Source organism: Naegleria lovaniensis (assembly GCF_003324165.1).
Source record: "Naegleria lovaniensis strain ATCC 30569 chromosome Unknown tig014, whole genome shotgun sequence".
Lineage (NCBI taxonomy): Eukaryota > Heterolobosea > Eutetramitea > Acrasida > Naegleriidae > Naegleria > Naegleria lovaniensis.
Genome location: NW_025407835.1, coordinates 636,161 through 654,613, shown reverse-complemented (window position 1 = coordinate 654,613; position 18,453 = coordinate 636,161). Strand labels below are relative to the sequence as shown.

The 18,453-nt window shown below is 37.1% G+C and overlaps 8 protein-coding genes across 8 annotated transcripts; 3 read left to right on the top strand and 5 right to left on the bottom strand.

Annotated features, from left to right (window-relative positions):
- Window positions 1-61: 61 nt before the first annotated feature.
- Window positions 62-4,081, bottom strand: C9374_001786 (uncharacterized protein; the record flags this gene model as incomplete). The annotated part of the gene is made up of 1 exon (XM_044691131.1): window positions 62-4,081. One exon carries the CDS (start codon window positions 4,079-4,081, stop codon window positions 62-64), a length of 4,020 nt encoding a protein of 1,339 aa, XP_044551446.1.
- A 138-nt stretch (window positions 4,082-4,219) lies between these two features.
- On the bottom strand, window positions 4,220-5,421 carry C9374_001785 (uncharacterized protein; the record flags this gene model as incomplete). Its single annotated transcript, XM_044691130.1, has 2 exons — window positions 4,220-4,638; window positions 4,704-5,421. 2 exons carry the CDS (start codon window positions 5,419-5,421, stop codon window positions 4,220-4,222), a joined length of 1,137 nt encoding a protein of 378 aa, XP_044551445.1.
- A 378-nt stretch (window positions 5,422-5,799) lies between these two features.
- C9374_001784 (uncharacterized protein) lies at window positions 5,800-6,441 on the bottom strand (the record flags this gene model as incomplete). The annotated part of the gene is made up of 1 exon (XM_044691129.1): window positions 5,800-6,441. One exon carries the CDS (start codon window positions 6,439-6,441, stop codon window positions 5,800-5,802), a length of 642 nt encoding a protein of 213 aa, XP_044551444.1.
- A 71-nt stretch (window positions 6,442-6,512) lies between these two features.
- C9374_001783 (uncharacterized protein) lies at window positions 6,513-7,658 on the bottom strand (the record flags this gene model as incomplete). The annotated part of the gene is made up of 1 exon (XM_044691128.1): window positions 6,513-7,658. The coding sequence occupies one exon, from the start codon at window positions 7,656-7,658 to the stop codon at window positions 6,513-6,515; it is 1,146 nt and encodes a 381-aa protein (XP_044551443.1).
- Window positions 7,659-8,203: 545 nt separating this feature from the next.
- C9374_001782 (uncharacterized protein) lies at window positions 8,204-9,823 on the bottom strand (the record flags this gene model as incomplete). Its single annotated transcript, XM_044691127.1, has 1 exon — window positions 8,204-9,823. One exon carries the CDS (start codon window positions 9,821-9,823, stop codon window positions 8,204-8,206), a length of 1,620 nt encoding a protein of 539 aa, XP_044551442.1.
- Window positions 9,824-10,260: 437 nt separating this feature from the next.
- Window positions 10,261-11,826, top strand: C9374_001781 (uncharacterized protein; the record flags this gene model as incomplete). The annotated part of the gene is made up of 1 exon (XM_044691126.1): window positions 10,261-11,826. One exon carries the CDS (start codon window positions 10,261-10,263, stop codon window positions 11,824-11,826), a length of 1,566 nt encoding a protein of 521 aa, XP_044551441.1.
- Window positions 11,827-12,010: 184 nt separating this feature from the next.
- Window positions 12,011-17,147, top strand: C9374_001780 (uncharacterized protein; the record flags this gene model as incomplete). Its single annotated transcript, XM_044691125.1, has 2 exons — window positions 12,011-12,725; window positions 12,787-17,147. The coding sequence occupies 2 exons, from the start codon at window positions 12,011-12,013 to the stop codon at window positions 17,145-17,147; spliced, it is 5,076 nt and encodes a 1,691-aa protein (XP_044551440.1).
- Window positions 17,148-17,562: 415 nt separating this feature from the next.
- C9374_001779 (uncharacterized protein) lies at window positions 17,563-18,274 on the top strand (the record flags this gene model as incomplete). Its single annotated transcript, XM_044691123.1, has 2 exons — window positions 17,563-17,948; window positions 18,055-18,274. The coding sequence occupies 2 exons, from the start codon at window positions 17,563-17,565 to the stop codon at window positions 18,272-18,274; spliced, it is 606 nt and encodes a 201-aa protein (XP_044551439.1).
- Window positions 18,275-18,453: the final 179 nt, after the last annotated feature.

Genomic DNA, 18,453 nt, shown 5'->3' with positions numbered 1-18,453 from the left:
ATGATGGTTCCGAGAATAGAGCAAGACGACAATTTCTATTAAGAAGCAGCAAAAATTTTCTTTACATGTTTCTGTTCGAGTTTTCCTCTACACGGATCTTCATATTGATACCCATAGCAGACAGTTCAGAATATAAATATTTGGTTGTGTACGGTATGTAAATAGTTCTCAAATACTCTCCAGTTCTACACATGCTACAAATTAAATGATCGACATTATTTTCTGGATGGTGTGGAACATGACCTTGTGGAATACCTAGATCAGGCTTGACCACAGTGTTCATTTGGGAGCATTGTGTACAAACAATAGCAGTAGAAGAGTCGGTACAATCAAAGAAACGATCTTTCAAAATTGCAGAAGCACCATAAGCAACGAGAGCATCTCTTTCCATTTCACCCATACGAACACCACCAGCCTTTTTTCTTCCTTTCACAGGTTGATGAGTGAGTGCATTAGTTGGACCTCCAACACGACATTGATACTTGTCAGAAACCATGTGACGCAATCTTTGATAATACACAATTCCAATATAAATGTCAGCCTTAAGAGGTATTCCTAGTGGACCAGAATACATGACTTCATTTCCATAATAATTGTATCCTGCCTTTCTCAATTGCTCTCCAAAGTAATCAATAGCTGTATTTTGCTCGTCGAAAGTAAATGGTGTAGCATCTGGGAAATAACCATGGAGTGCTCCTGCCTTTGAAGACATGGATTCTACCAACATTCCAATGGTCATACGTGAAGGGAAAGCGTGAGGATTAATGACAATGTCAGGTACAATACCAGAATCTGTGAATGGCATGTCTTCTTGAGGCCAGAGAATTGATAGCACACCCTTTTGTCCGTGTCTTGAAGAAAATTTGTCACCAATAATTGGGTTACGATTGAGTCGGAATGTAACTGAGGCACGTTTGATTTTCTTATAATCGGATGGATCGGTAGCAATGACCTTGACACTATGAACAGTTGCAGAGTCAACATCTTTCCACTTCATTGGGAAGAATTTTTGTTTTTGAGGATCGAAATAGTTGGCAAAAACGGTGCCTTCTTCGAGAGTCAAACCAATTTCAGGAAGACCATCATAATCCAAATCGTCATATTCCTTAGCATTATAATCAGAGTCAATTTCTGTCTTGTTGAATGTTCTGTTGGTAAGGAAGGATGCAGACTCTGTTAAATCAATCTCTTCAGTCTTAAATACTGTACCATGCATCATACCTCTCTCAAATGAGGTCTTGTTCATGATCATGGCGTCTTCCATGTCATAACCGGTATAGGAAATGACTGCAACGACTGCATTACAACCATTATTAAATTCGTCAAATGGTAAATCAGTTTGGTGTTTCGTTCTGGTTAATGGTTTTTGGGGTAATTTCATGTCGAACAGTTTGGTGTCTACTCGGTGGTCAACGCTGTGAAAAACTGCTGCCATCGATTGCTTGGCCATTTGACATTGATAAATGCAACGTGGAGATTGGTTAAAGTTACAAAATGGTGTCAAGTTTCCAAGGAAGCTCATAAAGTTGGTTGGATCAAGTTCCATGTGTGTAGTTTGAGGTTTGATATCATCTGCAGACACGGCAATACTCAGATAAACTTGCTCGCCGCTTCCAATCCATTCTTCTTGGTTTGTTGGAAGATATTTGACTGGTCTCATTGCTCTTGCAATATCCGTTAAAATATTAAGCTGTGGTAAATAAGGAATGTCCATGGTGGTGTACTTGGGTTGACAAGCAATTTCCATATACTTTGGAAGTCCAAATTTTCCTGAAACTTTGCAATACCGTAATTGATCTGCAAAGGTTTGCAATTTAGAGTTAGCTACTTTACCAATGATGGTACCGTCCAACATAATTGGAGCCTCTTCTTCAATGGAAATTGAAATGCATTTTTCTGTTGAGGATGGAATCATGCCCAAACGTTTGCAAGTTTCAATAATTTGAGAAATTTCTTTTGGCCTCGCTGGTACGGTGACAATTTCGGTTGTATGGGACAAGTGATTCACTAAACCACACAAGTGACCGTCAGGAGAGTGAACCGGACAAACGAATCCCCAAAATGATGGTGTCAATCTTCTCATACGTGTAGAATTAGATTCCAAGAATGCAATACCTCTGTGAGTAGCTCTAAAGTGTGAAATAACTCTCAGGAAATTAATTCTTTCAAGCTTGGTGAAAAGAGCACGAGTTTGAGATAACTCTGGACGGAATGGATTAGCAATCATAACATCACCCACACTGAATAATCTGGTAATATCTGCTGTGCAAGATTTTGGTAAAATGTACTTTGATCTTTCACGGAAGAGAGTCAAATATCGTTGCTCTGCAAATTGTAGCTCACTGGGAGAATTACGTAAAAGCTTTGCCACAACAGCGTGTACCATTTGTATTTTGTTGTAAATAATTAAGGGAATAGTATTGGATAGTAATTCTCCAACAGTTAACAATTCGTGATTATCGAAATCGTCCAAATTTTCCTCAACAATTTCACCATCCACGAATTTGTATAATTTTTGAATGCAATAAACCAAAAAGTCAAACTTCTTTTGACATTCAGAAATAGTTGGAACAGTTCTCAAAGTATCTGTTGCACTTCCTCCATCTCCCAAAAGTTCATCTTCATCCTCACTTTCATCACAAAACATTGGCAAAATGATATTTTTCAAAACTTCTTGACCTGCTTTGAGCAGTTTTGTCTTGTCGACAGCACACTCCAATCGTCGTAATCCACTTGGATCATAAATAGATCCCAACGCAATAATGGCATCCTCTCTAGTTTGAATCATTGGGAATGTCTTTCTGTAATCTCCCAGTAATTCAACCACACGATCCAGAGTAACCTTGTTCTTGGTACCAGCAGTGAGTAATAAGAACAAATCTCTATCTGATACTTCTCTCAAAGCTTTCAAGGCTAAAATAACGTTGATATAATATGGCACAGGGTTACCTGCTCTCATGAAAACGACACCATCCTTTCTGTAGTGAATGTTCACAAGACGAGTAATAAATGTTTTAGGATGTCTACATCTCACCAAAATACCCTTATCTGTGAAATCTTCTTTATAACCAGTCCATGATGGTCTAGTAAGTGCAAATGGATAATTGGAACGTTGTTGAGTCAATAAACGATAAACGACTTCGCTTCCTCTCACGATGAAATAGCCACCAGGTTCATGCTCTTCTTCACCCTGTAACATCTTTTGTTTTGGTGTCAGAGAAGGCAAATTACAAAGTGATGAGTTCAGCATGACTGGAAAATCTGGCATAATTTCAATGTCCTTCAAATATTCAACAGTGCCTGTGTCTTCGTTTTTCAGTCGAATCGTAACTTTCATACTACCACCATAGGTCAAACTTGCAATACGCGCATCCTTTGGATACATTTCTCTTCGAAGTCCAAATCGTTTCACTTGTTCGACTTCTTTTTGCAACTGATGGATAGTCTTTGAGGTTTCATCATCTTCTTCCGATGTTGGTCTATCAGCCAATACGGTTTGGTCAATTAAATTATCACCTACTATAGGCTTTGAGAGTGTAATTGACTCAATGGTGGCCATATATCTCAATGTTACTTTATCATTTGCCGGTTTTACTACGGGCTCAATGCCATCATCATCTTTTGAATTGCGAGTATTCAATCGAGCAGTTTTCTGAATTTTAGTTAAAACTGCTTCTCCTTCATCCTCTAAAAGGTCTTCGGCATCACCTTTTTGTCTTCTTCTTCGTTCTTGTCTCCATCGAGCTTTTTCTTCATTTTGTTCCACAGTCAATGGAAACAAATGAAGTGGAAACATATATTTGGATACATTGGACAACATTTCACTCGTGAAATTATCATAGGAAGTAACATGAGGCTGAATCAATCGGTCCATGTATGGTTTAAACTGTTCGCTTGTTGGTTCTCGTTCGCCCATCAAGTAATAATTTGATTTTTGGATGGCAGACATCCTTTCTGGTTTGTTTCCATTCGATGATGATGAAAGAGCTCTCTTCTTCTTTGAGGTAGCATCTCCCGATGAGAGGCCTCGGGAAGATGATGATGAATTTTTCGAGAGTGGTCTTGTGCCAGACGACTTCATTTTTTTTGACGATCTCAAAAAAATGTTGAACCTCTGAGAAAAAAGCTTTGAAGAGCCCACGATGTGGAAACGATTAGGCAAGTCCAAACGTCGGACTTTCTTTATTGCTAATGTCTCTTCCAACGTTGTTGAAGAGAATTATAGTTCAATCTCCTTAGGTTCATATAAAGAATGAAACATTTCCATGAATGCTCTACATCCAAACACAGCCATTACCACAATAGCAAGATTTGTTGTCAACACGAGCCAACCTTTGATGAAATACCCCAAAATTACATCGTCCATATTTTCCTTGAGATACTTGTTGGCTAAGAATTCGTTTAACTTTGAACATCCATAAATGAGTGCCATGAAGCAAACGTTCGTAACAAAAATTGGAATTGTTTTTGGAATGAGTTTCAGTTTGACTTTTCGAGAATGTGGAATGCAAGTAACCTCATATTTAGCAATGGAGTGAGCCATCGCACGTGAAATACGAGTGTGAGCATCACGACCTAAAAGAGAGGGCATGTGTTTTCGACTAGTGGTGCATTTCAATGTTTCCTTAGTGTGGAGAGCTGGAATCATGTAAACAATACAATCCAGTACATTAAATCAAGACAGATGGGTTCTGTTCACTTACCTGGAAACCAAAAACGTTGTAACATGATTTCTCGTTCAATGGGTTTGTCATACCCGTGTACATCTCGTACAAAAGAAAAAAAATGTAACATTAATTCTTCGTCCAAATCAACCACATTGCCATGATCTCTTTTGTTGTCTAAATTAATTTTGGTTGTAAATTGTGGAAAAATTTCCAGCAAAACTGATCGTATATGTGGATCAGACTTTGGTAGCTTTAAGTTCGATTTTTTCAGAAAAATATGTCCTCGAATTTTCACACACTTGTCTTCATGTTTAAAGATCTTGTTCAACAAATGTCGTTGATTGTCATTAATCAATTCAAATTGATTAAAAATACTTAGGACGTGTGTTTTACATTGGGAATCTTTGGTGATATTGAAACTAATCTCCATGGTTGGAGGATGTGAATTCGCCGTAGTTGCTACCAACGAACTTTTCCATATTCGTGTCTCATTTGTTTCTTCGCTTAATAACAATATATAGCCATACCGACATGAAAACTCATGAAGAAAATGCAATTCGTGATATCTCCATTGTGATTGTTTAAATGTCTGTTCAATAAGTTCCAATTGTTCTTTGCGTCGTTCGTTAGCAGTATTTGTGAATGAATAGCCCTCAAGATGTAATTTCTGAACAAATACCGTGTTGGATAATTCAATCGGTACACCCAATACTTTGCAAATGGTTCCAATATTTGTACCATCCACAAATTCCATACAAATTTCTTAAAAATAGTGTCCATGATGATGCAAATTATTTGAATGTTTGATACTTGAGTCGACGAATCCAAATTGTACAATTTTTTACAAAGTCTTTCCATTAATATTTCATTGAAAAATGTATTGCAATTTCGTAACATTATTTTCTTCTCATCACAGTGTTCTATTTGACCCGCATTTGTTTCCAAAGCATTTGATGATGATCCAAACACGCCTTCCCATAAATTCCGCATGGAAGCATGAAATAAAAAATAAGAAGGCAAATAGGAGATAATTTCCATGATCATATCATGAGGCAAAACCGAGAGCTTGATCTTGAGTTGTAGTTGTCGCATTTTTTTATTTTTCGAAAGCAACAATAGATTGATCAAAATGTTAGATTTTATTATTACAATAATTGTAGAAATCTTGTACAAATTTCTCTTGTTTAAAGGTCATGACAGCTCGTCCATTCTTTCCACGTTTTTGATTCACAAGTTGGATAGCATCTGAAACAGTCATTTTCCACACAGAGACCAGAATGCATGCAAGAACCATTCCAGTTCGAGACAATCCTGCCATACAATGCACCACAATTCCCTTACTTTCCATATTTTGTATCGTGTTGCTTTTCACAGTGCGTACAAGTTCGATAATTTTCTCAACCATTTCAAAATTATTTGGAGTGCCATAATCGTCAATGGGGAAATGTGCAACATTTAAATTTGAATTCAAATCATTGACACTGGATATGACATGCATTTTCTTGATGCTAATATTTATATTAGAATTGCTATTGCCAATAAACGCAGGTAACTTCTCATTGACACAAATGACTAGACCTACTCCAAACGGTTCCGATAATAAGTTTTCGTAAAATTGTGATTCATTTGGGAATTTCATTCCGGCCAATTCATCTTGAATGATCCAAGAAAAACCTGGTACTAATTGTTCATTGACGTATTGCAGTGACGAGGAAGATTGTTCCTTTTCGGCGTGTTGTGTGGAGTTACAAGTGTGATCTGTGTCTGAGGTCATGATTGGAATAGAATCAATTTTTTTGCTGTTCTGCAAAGTTCCTTGTGCATGTCAAATTTATTAATAAAACTCTAGCAGATTTCATTCTCAATGGCCTGTGTGATTTCTTTCCAATCGTGAGCTATGGTCGGAGTGTGATGTGAAATTCTGAATTGATTTTCTTGGAGCGTCTTCATTTGAATTCCAAACTTGGAACAATAATCCAAAACATTGTGTTGTCGATCAGGTGGAAAGTAAAAAATTCCATTGGTCTCCAAGATGCACCTCATGTCATTGAATGAATCTCCAATGTACACACTCCGACTAGTGTCTCTACTGAGAAATAAATGATGCCTTAGAGACATTAACTTGTCCATGGACGTCACACATTGTTTGGTCAAGAATTTCCCATCAGTCAAATTGTTGTCATCAAATCTCAAATCATTAGAATAAATATAAATGTTGGGAAAAAATGAATGCTCAGCACTCCACAATGGGTCATCATTGCTGGACAATCTGTTAATTGGCCATATCCTTAATGTCTTATTTACAAGTGGTTGAACCTTCTCAAACAAAAAACTTTCAATCACATCTAATGACCAATTGCTTGATAAAATACACAACTCAATCCTACTATTTTTACAGTTTTCACTCGTGCTGGCACTACCGTTGCAAATCAAATTAAAAATGCTTTCACAATTCACTGCAAGCTCGCTGTTAAATTTGAAAATGAGAGATTTCAAGTCGTCTTTAGATATTCCCTTCAAAACTAGTTTTTCTTCCACACCAGTAACGCCAAACAATTCTGCACGATCCAAGCCATCCAAAAATTGAGAAAAATTGTTAAGCTTATGACCATCATGCAGAGCCTTCTCATACTTTTCCATAAATGCACCAGAAATATTTTTCCAATTTTGTAACAATTCAATGTTTGAAGATTGTTTAGCCACCGCAAGCTGAGGAATTAATGTACATGTATCTTTCCGAGTGAGAGTTGAATCAAAATCCATAAAAATTCTCAACGAAGCTCGACCACCATTCATCACTGCCTTTTGTTCTTGTCTGGAAAGTGCAGTAGAAAAGCCTTGTGAGTGCTGATTACCAATTCCATATCGGAAATGTAATTCAACAGATCCTTCTTTCGGAGAGAGTTGTTTGCTGAAAAAACGACTCCATGGAGATCCAACAAGCAAATGACTCGTTGTCGTCTTTGGAAAAGCCACCAATTGTTTTCTCATTTCTATGGCACCCTCTGAAAGCGAAGAATGATCCTTATGAACTCTCAAATTTCGGATTTTTTTTGATGAAGGGAATTTAATCGAAGAATTGCATCCTCAATATAGAAAAGAGAAAAGCACACAGGCAGAGATTATGGTCATCCTTGCAAGCGGCAGATGCGGGAGTACAATCCGTTGTGAAAATGTTTACAACACAATGGTGGTGTGAAAATGTTTACAACACAATGGTGGTGTGAATTGAGGTGAAATTCAGAGATCTTGCATTAATTGTGGTTACATGTTCAAAACGGAATGTCATGAAGAGTTTTTCAACGAATAATTTATCATTCTTAACGATTTATAAGTGAACGTTGGATTGAGTTTTCATTGAAATTCCACGAATTATCAATGGAAAAATCAACACATCATAAAGAAATAGAAAGATTTTGGAATGACATCATTATTACCTTACAAAACTTTTACTTTTGCTCCCGAGCAACAAAACGCGGAATTAAATTTTAGAGGGAACATACGTTTCCTAGCAGCTACATATTTCACAGTAAAATTCATTCAGAGTAATGGACCTTATTTCCCAAATAAGCACCATAATAATAATGATCCATTCTAGCCTGATACAACTCCATACTGAACGTTCGTGCGTATCCAGTGTGTTTCACACATTCCATTTCAATTTCTGGATCATGGAAAATCTCATCTTTTTTCCTTACCATGACATCACTGACAAATGCAATACAATCCCATGCAAAATCAATTTGTCTAACAGCTTCAAGAACTAATTCTCTGTCAAGTCTCAACTGGGGTGAAATATAAAACAGCACACAAGTGAGATGTTGTCGAATCAAACGCAAAACAAAGTCCCTGTCTTGTAAAAACGGTGCAAAATAATTTCTAGTTTCAAACAATGTGAAGACACGTGGCTTTTGTTGCACAATCTTCAACATAAATTCCTTATCGTGTTTCAATGAATCAGAAGCATATCTTAAAGCATCTTCAGTGTTGTTGATTGCTTCAAATACTATGTCCTTATCGTTTTTCAAATCGTCAGAGCCATGTTTTAGCATTGTTCCATCTAATGCAACAGCGTGTAATAAAAAATTCCTGTCCTGTTTCAACTTGTTCATGTACAATTCTCGAATGCTGAGCGCAACTTGAGCTTGTGGTTTCTGACGACTATTTTCTATTTCCCAATACATAAACGCTGTTAGAACATGAGATGGATTTGCTGAGAAGATAAGGTCTTGTTCGTTCCAAAGCTCTTGTGAAGCAAATTGTAGAGCTTGACTGGCCGAAGTCCGAACATGATGATTTTCAAGAATTGCTTTCATCATAAATGCTTTGTCACTCTTGATCTCATTGGAGGCAAATGAAAGGGAAAACCTATTTTGTTTCAATGCCTCAAAAACCACTTGTTTGTCATTTCTCAAGCTTGGAGATGCGAATTGCAGTGCTTTTCCATTTAGTGCAACACATGAAAGTATGAACTCTTTGTCATTCTTGAGGTCTTCTGAAGCGAATTCTAATGCCGACGGATGTCTATGCACAGTATCCAAGTAAAATTCCTTATCAGAGCTCAATGTGGAATACAGCATGATGCAATCAAGATTCCAGTTGGTATGTGAATAGTTGTGAGCACGATTTGGACAAATGGAACACAAAAAAACGTCATTATCTATCTTCCATTCCCTTGACAATAAGTGACCCTCTGAATGTTCGATTTGTTTTACCGAGGTTAAAACTATTTCCTTTTCATTCTTCAAAGATTCAGAAACAAATTTATAGGCACAACCATTCTGTTTGAGAGCCTCCATGACAAGATCCTTATCATTTCTCAGCTCTTCACAAGCATACTCAAGCAAGTATCCTTTACGTTTTACAATTTCAAGAACAACTTGTCTATCACGTGGAAAAGTAAGAATGGCATTTCTCAAAAAAGACATTTCACAATTTTCCCTGTTCTGTTGAATGACATTGAGCACATAGGATTTGTCCTTCGTAAATTCTATGGGTATAAAACAATGACGAGAGGGTTGTGTTACGAGCTCGTAATGTTCTAAGAATTTCTTCTTTCCACGCTGTTGCAAAAAGAATTTCTTATTCAATTGCGACATGAGTTCCTTGACAAGAAGACGCTCTTCTGTCTCATGACATTCATCAGACATACTCATGGATGATGATGATGAAATTTCAAAATCTATTAAAACCACTCGAACTTGATCATTGCAATACATTTCACTCAATGAAACCATTTCACACATGTCCCTTATGACTATTTGTTTTTTTGAAAAATGTTATTGAAAGGAATGCAACATAGAACGCATTCCACAACAATTTAGGACCCAAAAACTCTTTGGGTGTTTCATTGCTCAAATTCATGACCATTTTGTTCCACGTCAGATGATCAAATTTGGAAGAGCACTTTAACTCTGTCTTTTCTGCGGTAGATGACAAGAGTGTTTCACTCATTCCTTTACAATTTCACAGAGAGAAAGAGCGGTCATACCTCCTCGTTGCCTTGCGAAAGAACAAATTTCTCCATTACACGTGTTATGAACAACATGATCTTTCCAACAAACTTCTGTTTCGATTTTACGGAGAGCAAAAAATGGCCGAATTTACAATTCTCAAGACGATAAATGATGATGATGCTCATGTGGATGATCATCACGAATTGTATGATCGTGTTCACCATCATCATCCTTTCAAGAGAAATAGTGATTCGTCTGGGACGGCAGTACATGTTGTGGCAACAAAAGTATTTATTCCTCCCGAAATATTGATTGAGATTTTTCAATATTTGGATCGGGATTCGTTAGTGCGGATATCTTGTGTAAATTCAGGATTTCAAGACAATTCAAGAAAATCAATTTTGTGGAAGCTGCTCTTGCAGAAGGATTGGAGATTATTGAGAGTAAATTCAAACAATGACTCATTGCAACAAGATACATCTGATCGGGATACAGATCAAAACGAGTTTGAACTTGTTCCACAATCTGAAATCAATCATGATTCTATCATGGGAAATTCACCAAAGGATCTCGCACGAGCATGTCACGACGAGCAGAATTATTACGAAACTTATCAACAAAGATATTCACAATACAAAATATGGAGAAATAGTATTGCATTTATTTATGAAGAAGAAAGAAACCAATATATCAACAGGATTAACTCTAGCTCTCAGCCTTATTTAAAGAGTTATCTGAGGTATTTAATGTCATACCCCATTCTGTACATTCGATTGCTGAAATTTTTATTTATTTCACCACAGGAACAACCTGATTACGGGCTCGCTAACGAAGTAGAATATATCAAACAGAAGGCTCTTTCAGCTGGAGGCTCTTTGTTATTGCTCATCACATTCATGCCAGTAATTTTTAGTACATTAATTGCAGGAATTTACCCTTCAAATCCAATTCTAACTTTAATTCACATGATATTGCAGCTTACCTTAATTATAATGTACGGAATGTCACATCTCTACAACAAGATGGACAAGAGTATAAGCTCCTATCCTCAACCAAATTATTTATATTCTCTCGTTGCTATTACTGCTTTCATTACATTGGTGTTGATGCGATATGTCGATGATTTATTATCATGCTCGTTAGTAGTTTTTCAAATATCCATAGCTCTTGGCTTGGCAACTTCGCTCAATCACATGATTTCAAATACTGAAGATATTGACGAATTATTTGGCAATAATGCAGGACCAAACACAGCACCGCCTTTTGTCACGTGCATGATTTTAGCAAACCTTGTGTCGCTTGTTGTAGTAGTGGGTGGTTTTAAGGCAGTTCTTCTAACTATCATACTCATTGCAATTTTCACAGGGGGTAGTACAGGTGGTGACATTGGAGAAATTTTGAAGCTTATCGATTTTAGGACTATTGTATTTATTATTGTAGCAGGATTAAGTGTGTTTGTGTTTTTTCTTGCCAAAAACAATGTGGGAGGTAATTTCAAAAAGAAGAGAGCCGTTCGACAAAGCGTGGCTATTCTCTTACTCGTTTTATTGATCTTGTCGTTTATGACTTTGTTTTGGAGACTTGTGGCAATTCAAAGTGGTTCACAAGTAAGGTGGGAACTGTCCTTCTTCAATATTGACTATGATGCTGACACTGGCACAACGAACGTTTCGCAAGCAAACGCATCCTCAACTACTGCCTAATTGTACCAATTTACTGCAAGCCATGTAAATTAGAACTTTATTGTATACCACCTAACATTTTCGTTTTTGCAAACAAAAAATAATGAAACGTTGTGATTGGAGTTATTAACGAAATTGCTCCGCCTGAATAAACATCCACCATCACAGCACAACTACTTTGATTAACAATAATAACACCATCATCATGAATGGCACCCAAAATACTCAACCACATGGTGAAGAAATCGAACATCAGCAATCCGATGATGAAGCCTCATCTCATGCGTCTGGCAAAAGTTGGACTGCCGAAGATGATGACTTGTTTGATCAGTTAATTTTGGATTTGTCCAATTCACTCCAAGCAAACCATGATGTTATTAGTGAGGATGATTCCGAAACACAACATGCTTCTGTAAAACAACTGAGAGAAGAATTAAATCAACATTTTCTTGCTGAATTAAAAGGAGATGGAAAGCCTTCTTCAGAAAATAACACACACGATGAGAAAAGCGCTTCTGAGCCACAATCCTCACTATTAGAAAATATCATGACGAAAGACCAGGTATCGCCACAGCAAGAACATATTGAACAAAAATCGACACGAGGCAATTCTGAAACTAATGCTCCGAAAGAATCATTTAGAGAATGGTTAGAAATGAACAGGAAAGTAATTGATTTAGAAAAAGAATGTGAATCCTTGGAAATTTTGGAATTGTTTGTTCAACATAAGGAACAAGAGCTATTGAAAAAAATTATTTCACACTCGAATCAAGATACTTCACTTGTAGAAACGTTATTCTTCAGAGATAGCAAAAGAAGATCTACATCCAATGATGGTTTAAATCATGAAAATAGTGCAACAAGTTTTGACGAAGATTCACAAATACCTAACAAAAAAGAACTATCGAAAAATCACAAGTGTAGGTTTTAGTCCGTAGTTATCAATTTCACAAGAAGCCATCATCACAATGAACATACTAGACAGAACCAAAGCTAAATCTGAACGTTTTACGAAATATGTGCTAATGTCGGCCATCAATTATTTATTACCAAGCTCTTCCATACATAAGCATGCTAACATCAAAAAGGAAATGATATCCTCATTATCAAACGAATCACATCTAACCACAGGCGATACTTCATCTTCAGACGAAGAGGACAATATAAGAATATCACCAAAGCACACCCAAAACCGGACTATAATAACATTTAACATGACCTCTTCAGCCACTAGTGACTCAACTGTGAAGCATAAATCCAATGTAAACGTGTACCCTACAAATCAATTTATAGACAAGTATCACGAAGGGGTTGATTATTTTGATACTTTTAAGAATGTAATTGTTGGAGGTGACTTGGAAAAAGGAGGGTCTATTAAATCTGTGGCTCTCATTGCAGAACAAAATCTCCAAAAGAGAGTTGAAACTTTGTTTGGGATTGACATGTCGGAAGAAAGTTGGATCCATTTCAAAAATTATATTCGAAAACTTGTGTTAGATCACAACAACGAAGACATCCTCACCACAAGGGGAGAAAACATTACTCCTCTGAGCGAAAAAGAAACCGAGTATTTGAAGGCGATATATCCTCTTAACAATAGCGACCCATCAACTCAAGAAACAATCAAATGGGTTGGTCCTGTTGAGGAGTCAAGCAACAACAAAAACTCAACGAACACAAACAATTCTTCAAGAGTGAGATCATACATCGCAAATATTAGAGCTCTGAAATTACTTTATGGAATATCTGGCTATGGAGAGAGCTTACTATCCGACTCCTTTCCTCCTCTTTACTCTCCAGAAAATTTTTCTATTATTTTTTCAACAGATTCCACAGATCAAGAAAAAAAGACAGCAATGGAAAATGAGATCAGAAATCTTGAAATTAGACAAATTAATTCTGCTAATAAGGAAGAATATCAGTATATACAGGGCCTAATTGAAAATTTAAGAGAAAATTACTCAAATATTGCGTCAACTATTTTATCAAAACCTTTGAAGCTTTCCGAAGAACATTGGAGAGATCTCAATGAACTGGTTGAAGAGATGGATCGAAAAATTCAAGTATGGAACACAAAATATGAAGAGCCATCTCTTATTGAAATACCGAGTGACCAATTTTCCAAGCCAAAGATTGATATCAAAGAAGATCCAACTTCAACATTCGTGCCTTTGGAAAATACCTATATAAATCAAGTGACGAATCCTACCTCATGGAAGGCACCTCTTACAGCTTCCAATGCCCTAGAAATCGATAACAGAGATCTTTCCAAAGGGGAGATGGAAGAAATTAGAACCCTTATCGCAGAGAAGGGTTTTTCCACTGAACCCCTGGCGCAAGGTGACAGTATGACCTTTAAAAAAATCGAACAGCTCACTAGGAAAGACACAGAATGGCGCGATATTGACGAGTTTACTGTACTTCCATTCACAAATGAACAACATGTTTTTGGATCCAAAAAAGATCCTATCAAAGAGATGACACTTGTACTGAAGAAGTTCAAGAATGGAGTTTATAATAGTGTGAAAGGGTTCAAATTTTTTGGAGTCTCGCCGAGCGATAGTTCAAGAAAGTATGACTGGGAAGTTGGTACGAGATTGAATGCCGATGAAAAAGCACTGGTTTCTCCATATGGAATTAACTTGGAAGCGTTCTATAACTTTATTATCCAAAAGACCCATCTCTCCACAAAACATGCCTTAACAGAATCAAAGAAAATTGCCAGCTTTTTCTTTACAGATCTTAATATTGATGAAGAAAAACAGCCATTGAGCAAACTTGGATCCAAAATTAGAAACATGTATCACACCATCATGAAGTCGGATTCCTCAATTGGAACCATGATTTTGAACGCTCTGAACAACTCAAAGTTGCGATCATACTACATGTTAGATAACGAAAAAAAGAAATGGATCGAGAACTCAGAAAATATTCAATCAGAAAATGAGCAAATGAACAATTTAGTGAAACAGGGCATTACAAAGGAATCTCAAGAGTCATACGATACTGGCTCTACGTACTACTTACAAAACACATTTCAAATTGATGAAAAAATTTGGGAACCAATAGACTTGGTGCAATTTGCTGTTGGAACCGATGTTTTCAAGATTGTGGAAACTCTCAAACGTGACGCCATGCAAGACGCATTCCAACAGTTGAAAAATTCAGGCATCAATATTCCCCACAGTTGCACTGTGGATGATTTTATTTCTCATGACACATCGAACGCAAGAGCCATCAAGAATAAGCTTCTTCTTCCAAGAGTGCACGAAATTATTCAAGAACGATTTGATAAGCTATCATTAATGCACCTGGAGGGCTCAATATTACAAATGGAATCCGAACTTGCCTCCAAAAGCATTTCAGGATTGGAGCCAACAGACAGTGAAAAAAAGGATCTTGCACTTCTAAAAGAAAAATTAGTGAAAGAAAGAGAACGATTGAAACACATTACGGAACCAACATTTACCATCACTCCTTTGGAACAGGCCAGATTGGAACAATTGGGTATTTATCAACAATCGCTTAACGCCATTACTGTGAAATCTGCCAAAGAACAAGTGGATAGAGAGAAAGAATTGCTTTTGGAACGAGAATTTAGAATTTTAGATCAATTATTGGATCAAATGAATAGAGAGCAACGAAGAGAATTACTATCGATTCGATCCAAAGATAACAGTGCATATTCATTACTTCATCAACACCAAGAGGCAATCAAAAACTATGCCAGATTACGATCATATTACAATCAAATTGCAAGAAAGGACTCAACATTGAGGGAGTGGCAATCTCTGACGCTCAAAGAAAAGATAGCTTTTGAGAAAGAGTTCAAAAAGCAAGCAAAAGGAGAGTATGAAGATATCGTACACTCTGTCACGAGAATGATGCAGAGTAGCCAGTTCGCCGAGACGTTCTCCTTTATTGCATCTGGGTTAGCGAAAATGATTGCCGATAAGAAGAAGCAACATACCGAGTTGGACAAAGCTCTTCTAGCATCTTTAGACAATGAAAGACAAACATTGGCAAGCTTTACAAAAGAATTTATCATCAAGAACGGAATTGATCAAAGATATAGAGCTAAACAATTAGCCAAGTTTCGAAAGCTCGACCCATCAGAAAAACGATTGCGAGAAATGTACAATTATGAAAATTATGACTCTTCAATTTTGTCACAACCCTTATCGAATGGCCCAACTCAAAGCAGATCAAAAACAACTTCTGAAGGAGACTACTCCAAAACAACTCACGAACTGAAACTTGTTGAAGAATTAATTTCAAACGAATTCACACAAGAAGAAATTCAATCATTGGTTTCACATCACAATGAGATACAACACAACCTGAAAAGAGATCGAATTCATTTGTTGAACAAACATTCCTCGAAACCTACAGATAACCTTCTCGTCATTCAAGACACAGAGCAAGATCCAATCTTTAGCATTCTCAACATGCAGCCACGAGAATATTTGACATGGGCGCAACAAGAACTTTTCAGAAAATTATTGAACACTCAATTTTCAACACTTCTCACCCAATGGCGAAGTAACACTGAAAAATCTGTTGCACTCACCGTATCTCCTCACTACTTGAAGAGTCATGATCATCCTCTCAGTAGCAGCCATAACTCAATCATTTATGACTATGACCGATTGGTTTCCCTCAATCATACGATCATTCCAACTCCACAGAATCATAACAAGACAGAATTGAGAGATTCATCGCGAATGGACAAGTCCACTCTCATTTCTACTCTTCAAGAACCCATCTTTCCTGAAATCAAATGGAAAGGCAGTTACAAAGATTTACAACTTGTCTACCTTAAACTTCAACTCGAACGTTCACATCGTCCTCACTACATTCGATCCATTCTCGAATTTCACAACGCCAACACACCCGAACGATTTCTTCAAAGATCTTTCTGGAAAGGTGTCTGGATGTTACCCGAATCATTATCAAACTTTATTCACACCTCTCAGCCACCTCCCATCCTCAAATTACTTCCTCCTCCACCTCCTAAAAAAGTTGAAAAGAAACCCCCTGTTCAAATCAAACCCACTGAACCACCTCCTGTCATTACACCAATCATTCCAACACTTCCAGTGCCAACCATTCAAACTCCACCACCTCCTGTGACACCAACCATAATTCCACCACAAATGCCATCCATTCCTCGAATGGTTGTTCCAGTGCAACGTGTGCCTCCTCCAACTCCAACACCACCACCCATTCAACCTCCTTCACAACCTTCAGTCATTCCACAGAGACAAGCTGTAACTGTTTCTCAAAATCCAATCTATCCCAGATATTTGTTGAATGATTTGAATCGAAGACTTTTTCAGTAGCGTAGTGTGATTGAAAATTTGCAACTTGTCTCTAATGACGATTTCTTCCACCCCTCTCTCTAATATATTTGAAAGATCGAAATTAAGATTTGCAAACCCAAACATTACTCTACCATGTACACGACACCACGGTTTTGCTTAATGACGCTCATCATCTTGAAGCTTGTCCTCCATTTAGGTATCATTAAAACATTTGCTTTCACAACCAGGCCATTTTCACTAAATTCACAGAAATTCTTACCCACTTTTTTGCCTCGCTCATTGTAATTTTTTTCATTCCTGTTGATTACTTTCACAATCAACTCTCTCTCTCCGCAAACCAAGACCGATCAATCTCTCTCAAAAAAACAACTTGATTCCGTGTCGTTTCACTACCACAACGAATTTCGAAATCATCATCACCACACACACACGAATGAAATTCCATGTCGTTTTCTGTGCTGTAGCAGCACTAGTCCTCCTTGGTTTTTTAAATGCTTTGATGGATTCAAAAGTAGAGGCGACTCTTGGTTTGGATCTTTCCTATTTTCAAGGAGATGTTCCACAAAGTAGTTGGAATTGTTTGAAACAAAATGGTAGAGAGTTTGCAATTATTCAAGCTCAGACTCAATCTGGACATGTCAATCCATATATTGTGAATGATATCAATCGTGCAAAGGCTGCTGGAATTAAATATGTGGATATTTACATCTTTCCGAATGTGAATATGGATCCTGCAGAGCAAGTGAGAAATACTGTGAGTTTTATCAAGCAAAATGGAGGAACCTTTGGTCAGATTTGGATTGATGTTGAGGGACCTCAGTAAGTATTTGTGGGTAGGACAGGTTGTCGATCAATTTTTGAATTTGTGTGAAAATGATTTCACAAATGGTGTCATTAATTTTGTAACTTTTTCTGGCAAAAAAAGATACTGGTCTAGCAGTTGTAATAACAATGTTGCATTCATTTCCAAGATGGTCAATGCTGGTCATGCTGCTGGTTATCCAACTCATATTTATACTTCAAATTCTCAATGGCAACCAATTACTTGTGGAAGCACTGCATTCTCACATTTGCAATTGTGGTATGCTCACTATGATGGTAGAGCATCTTTTGATGATTTTTATGCATTTGGTAAGTGGTTGTGACACCGTTGCTTGATTTCTACAACATGTTTGTGATGCAATTGTGGGATGATGATTACGTGATGCTCATTCTAATGGTTGGTGATACAGGGTATGTAGAATTTGATGTGTCTTTCTCATTATAACGACGAAACTTTCATGACTGGTAACCATAGAGGTTGGACTAGACCATCCATTAAGCA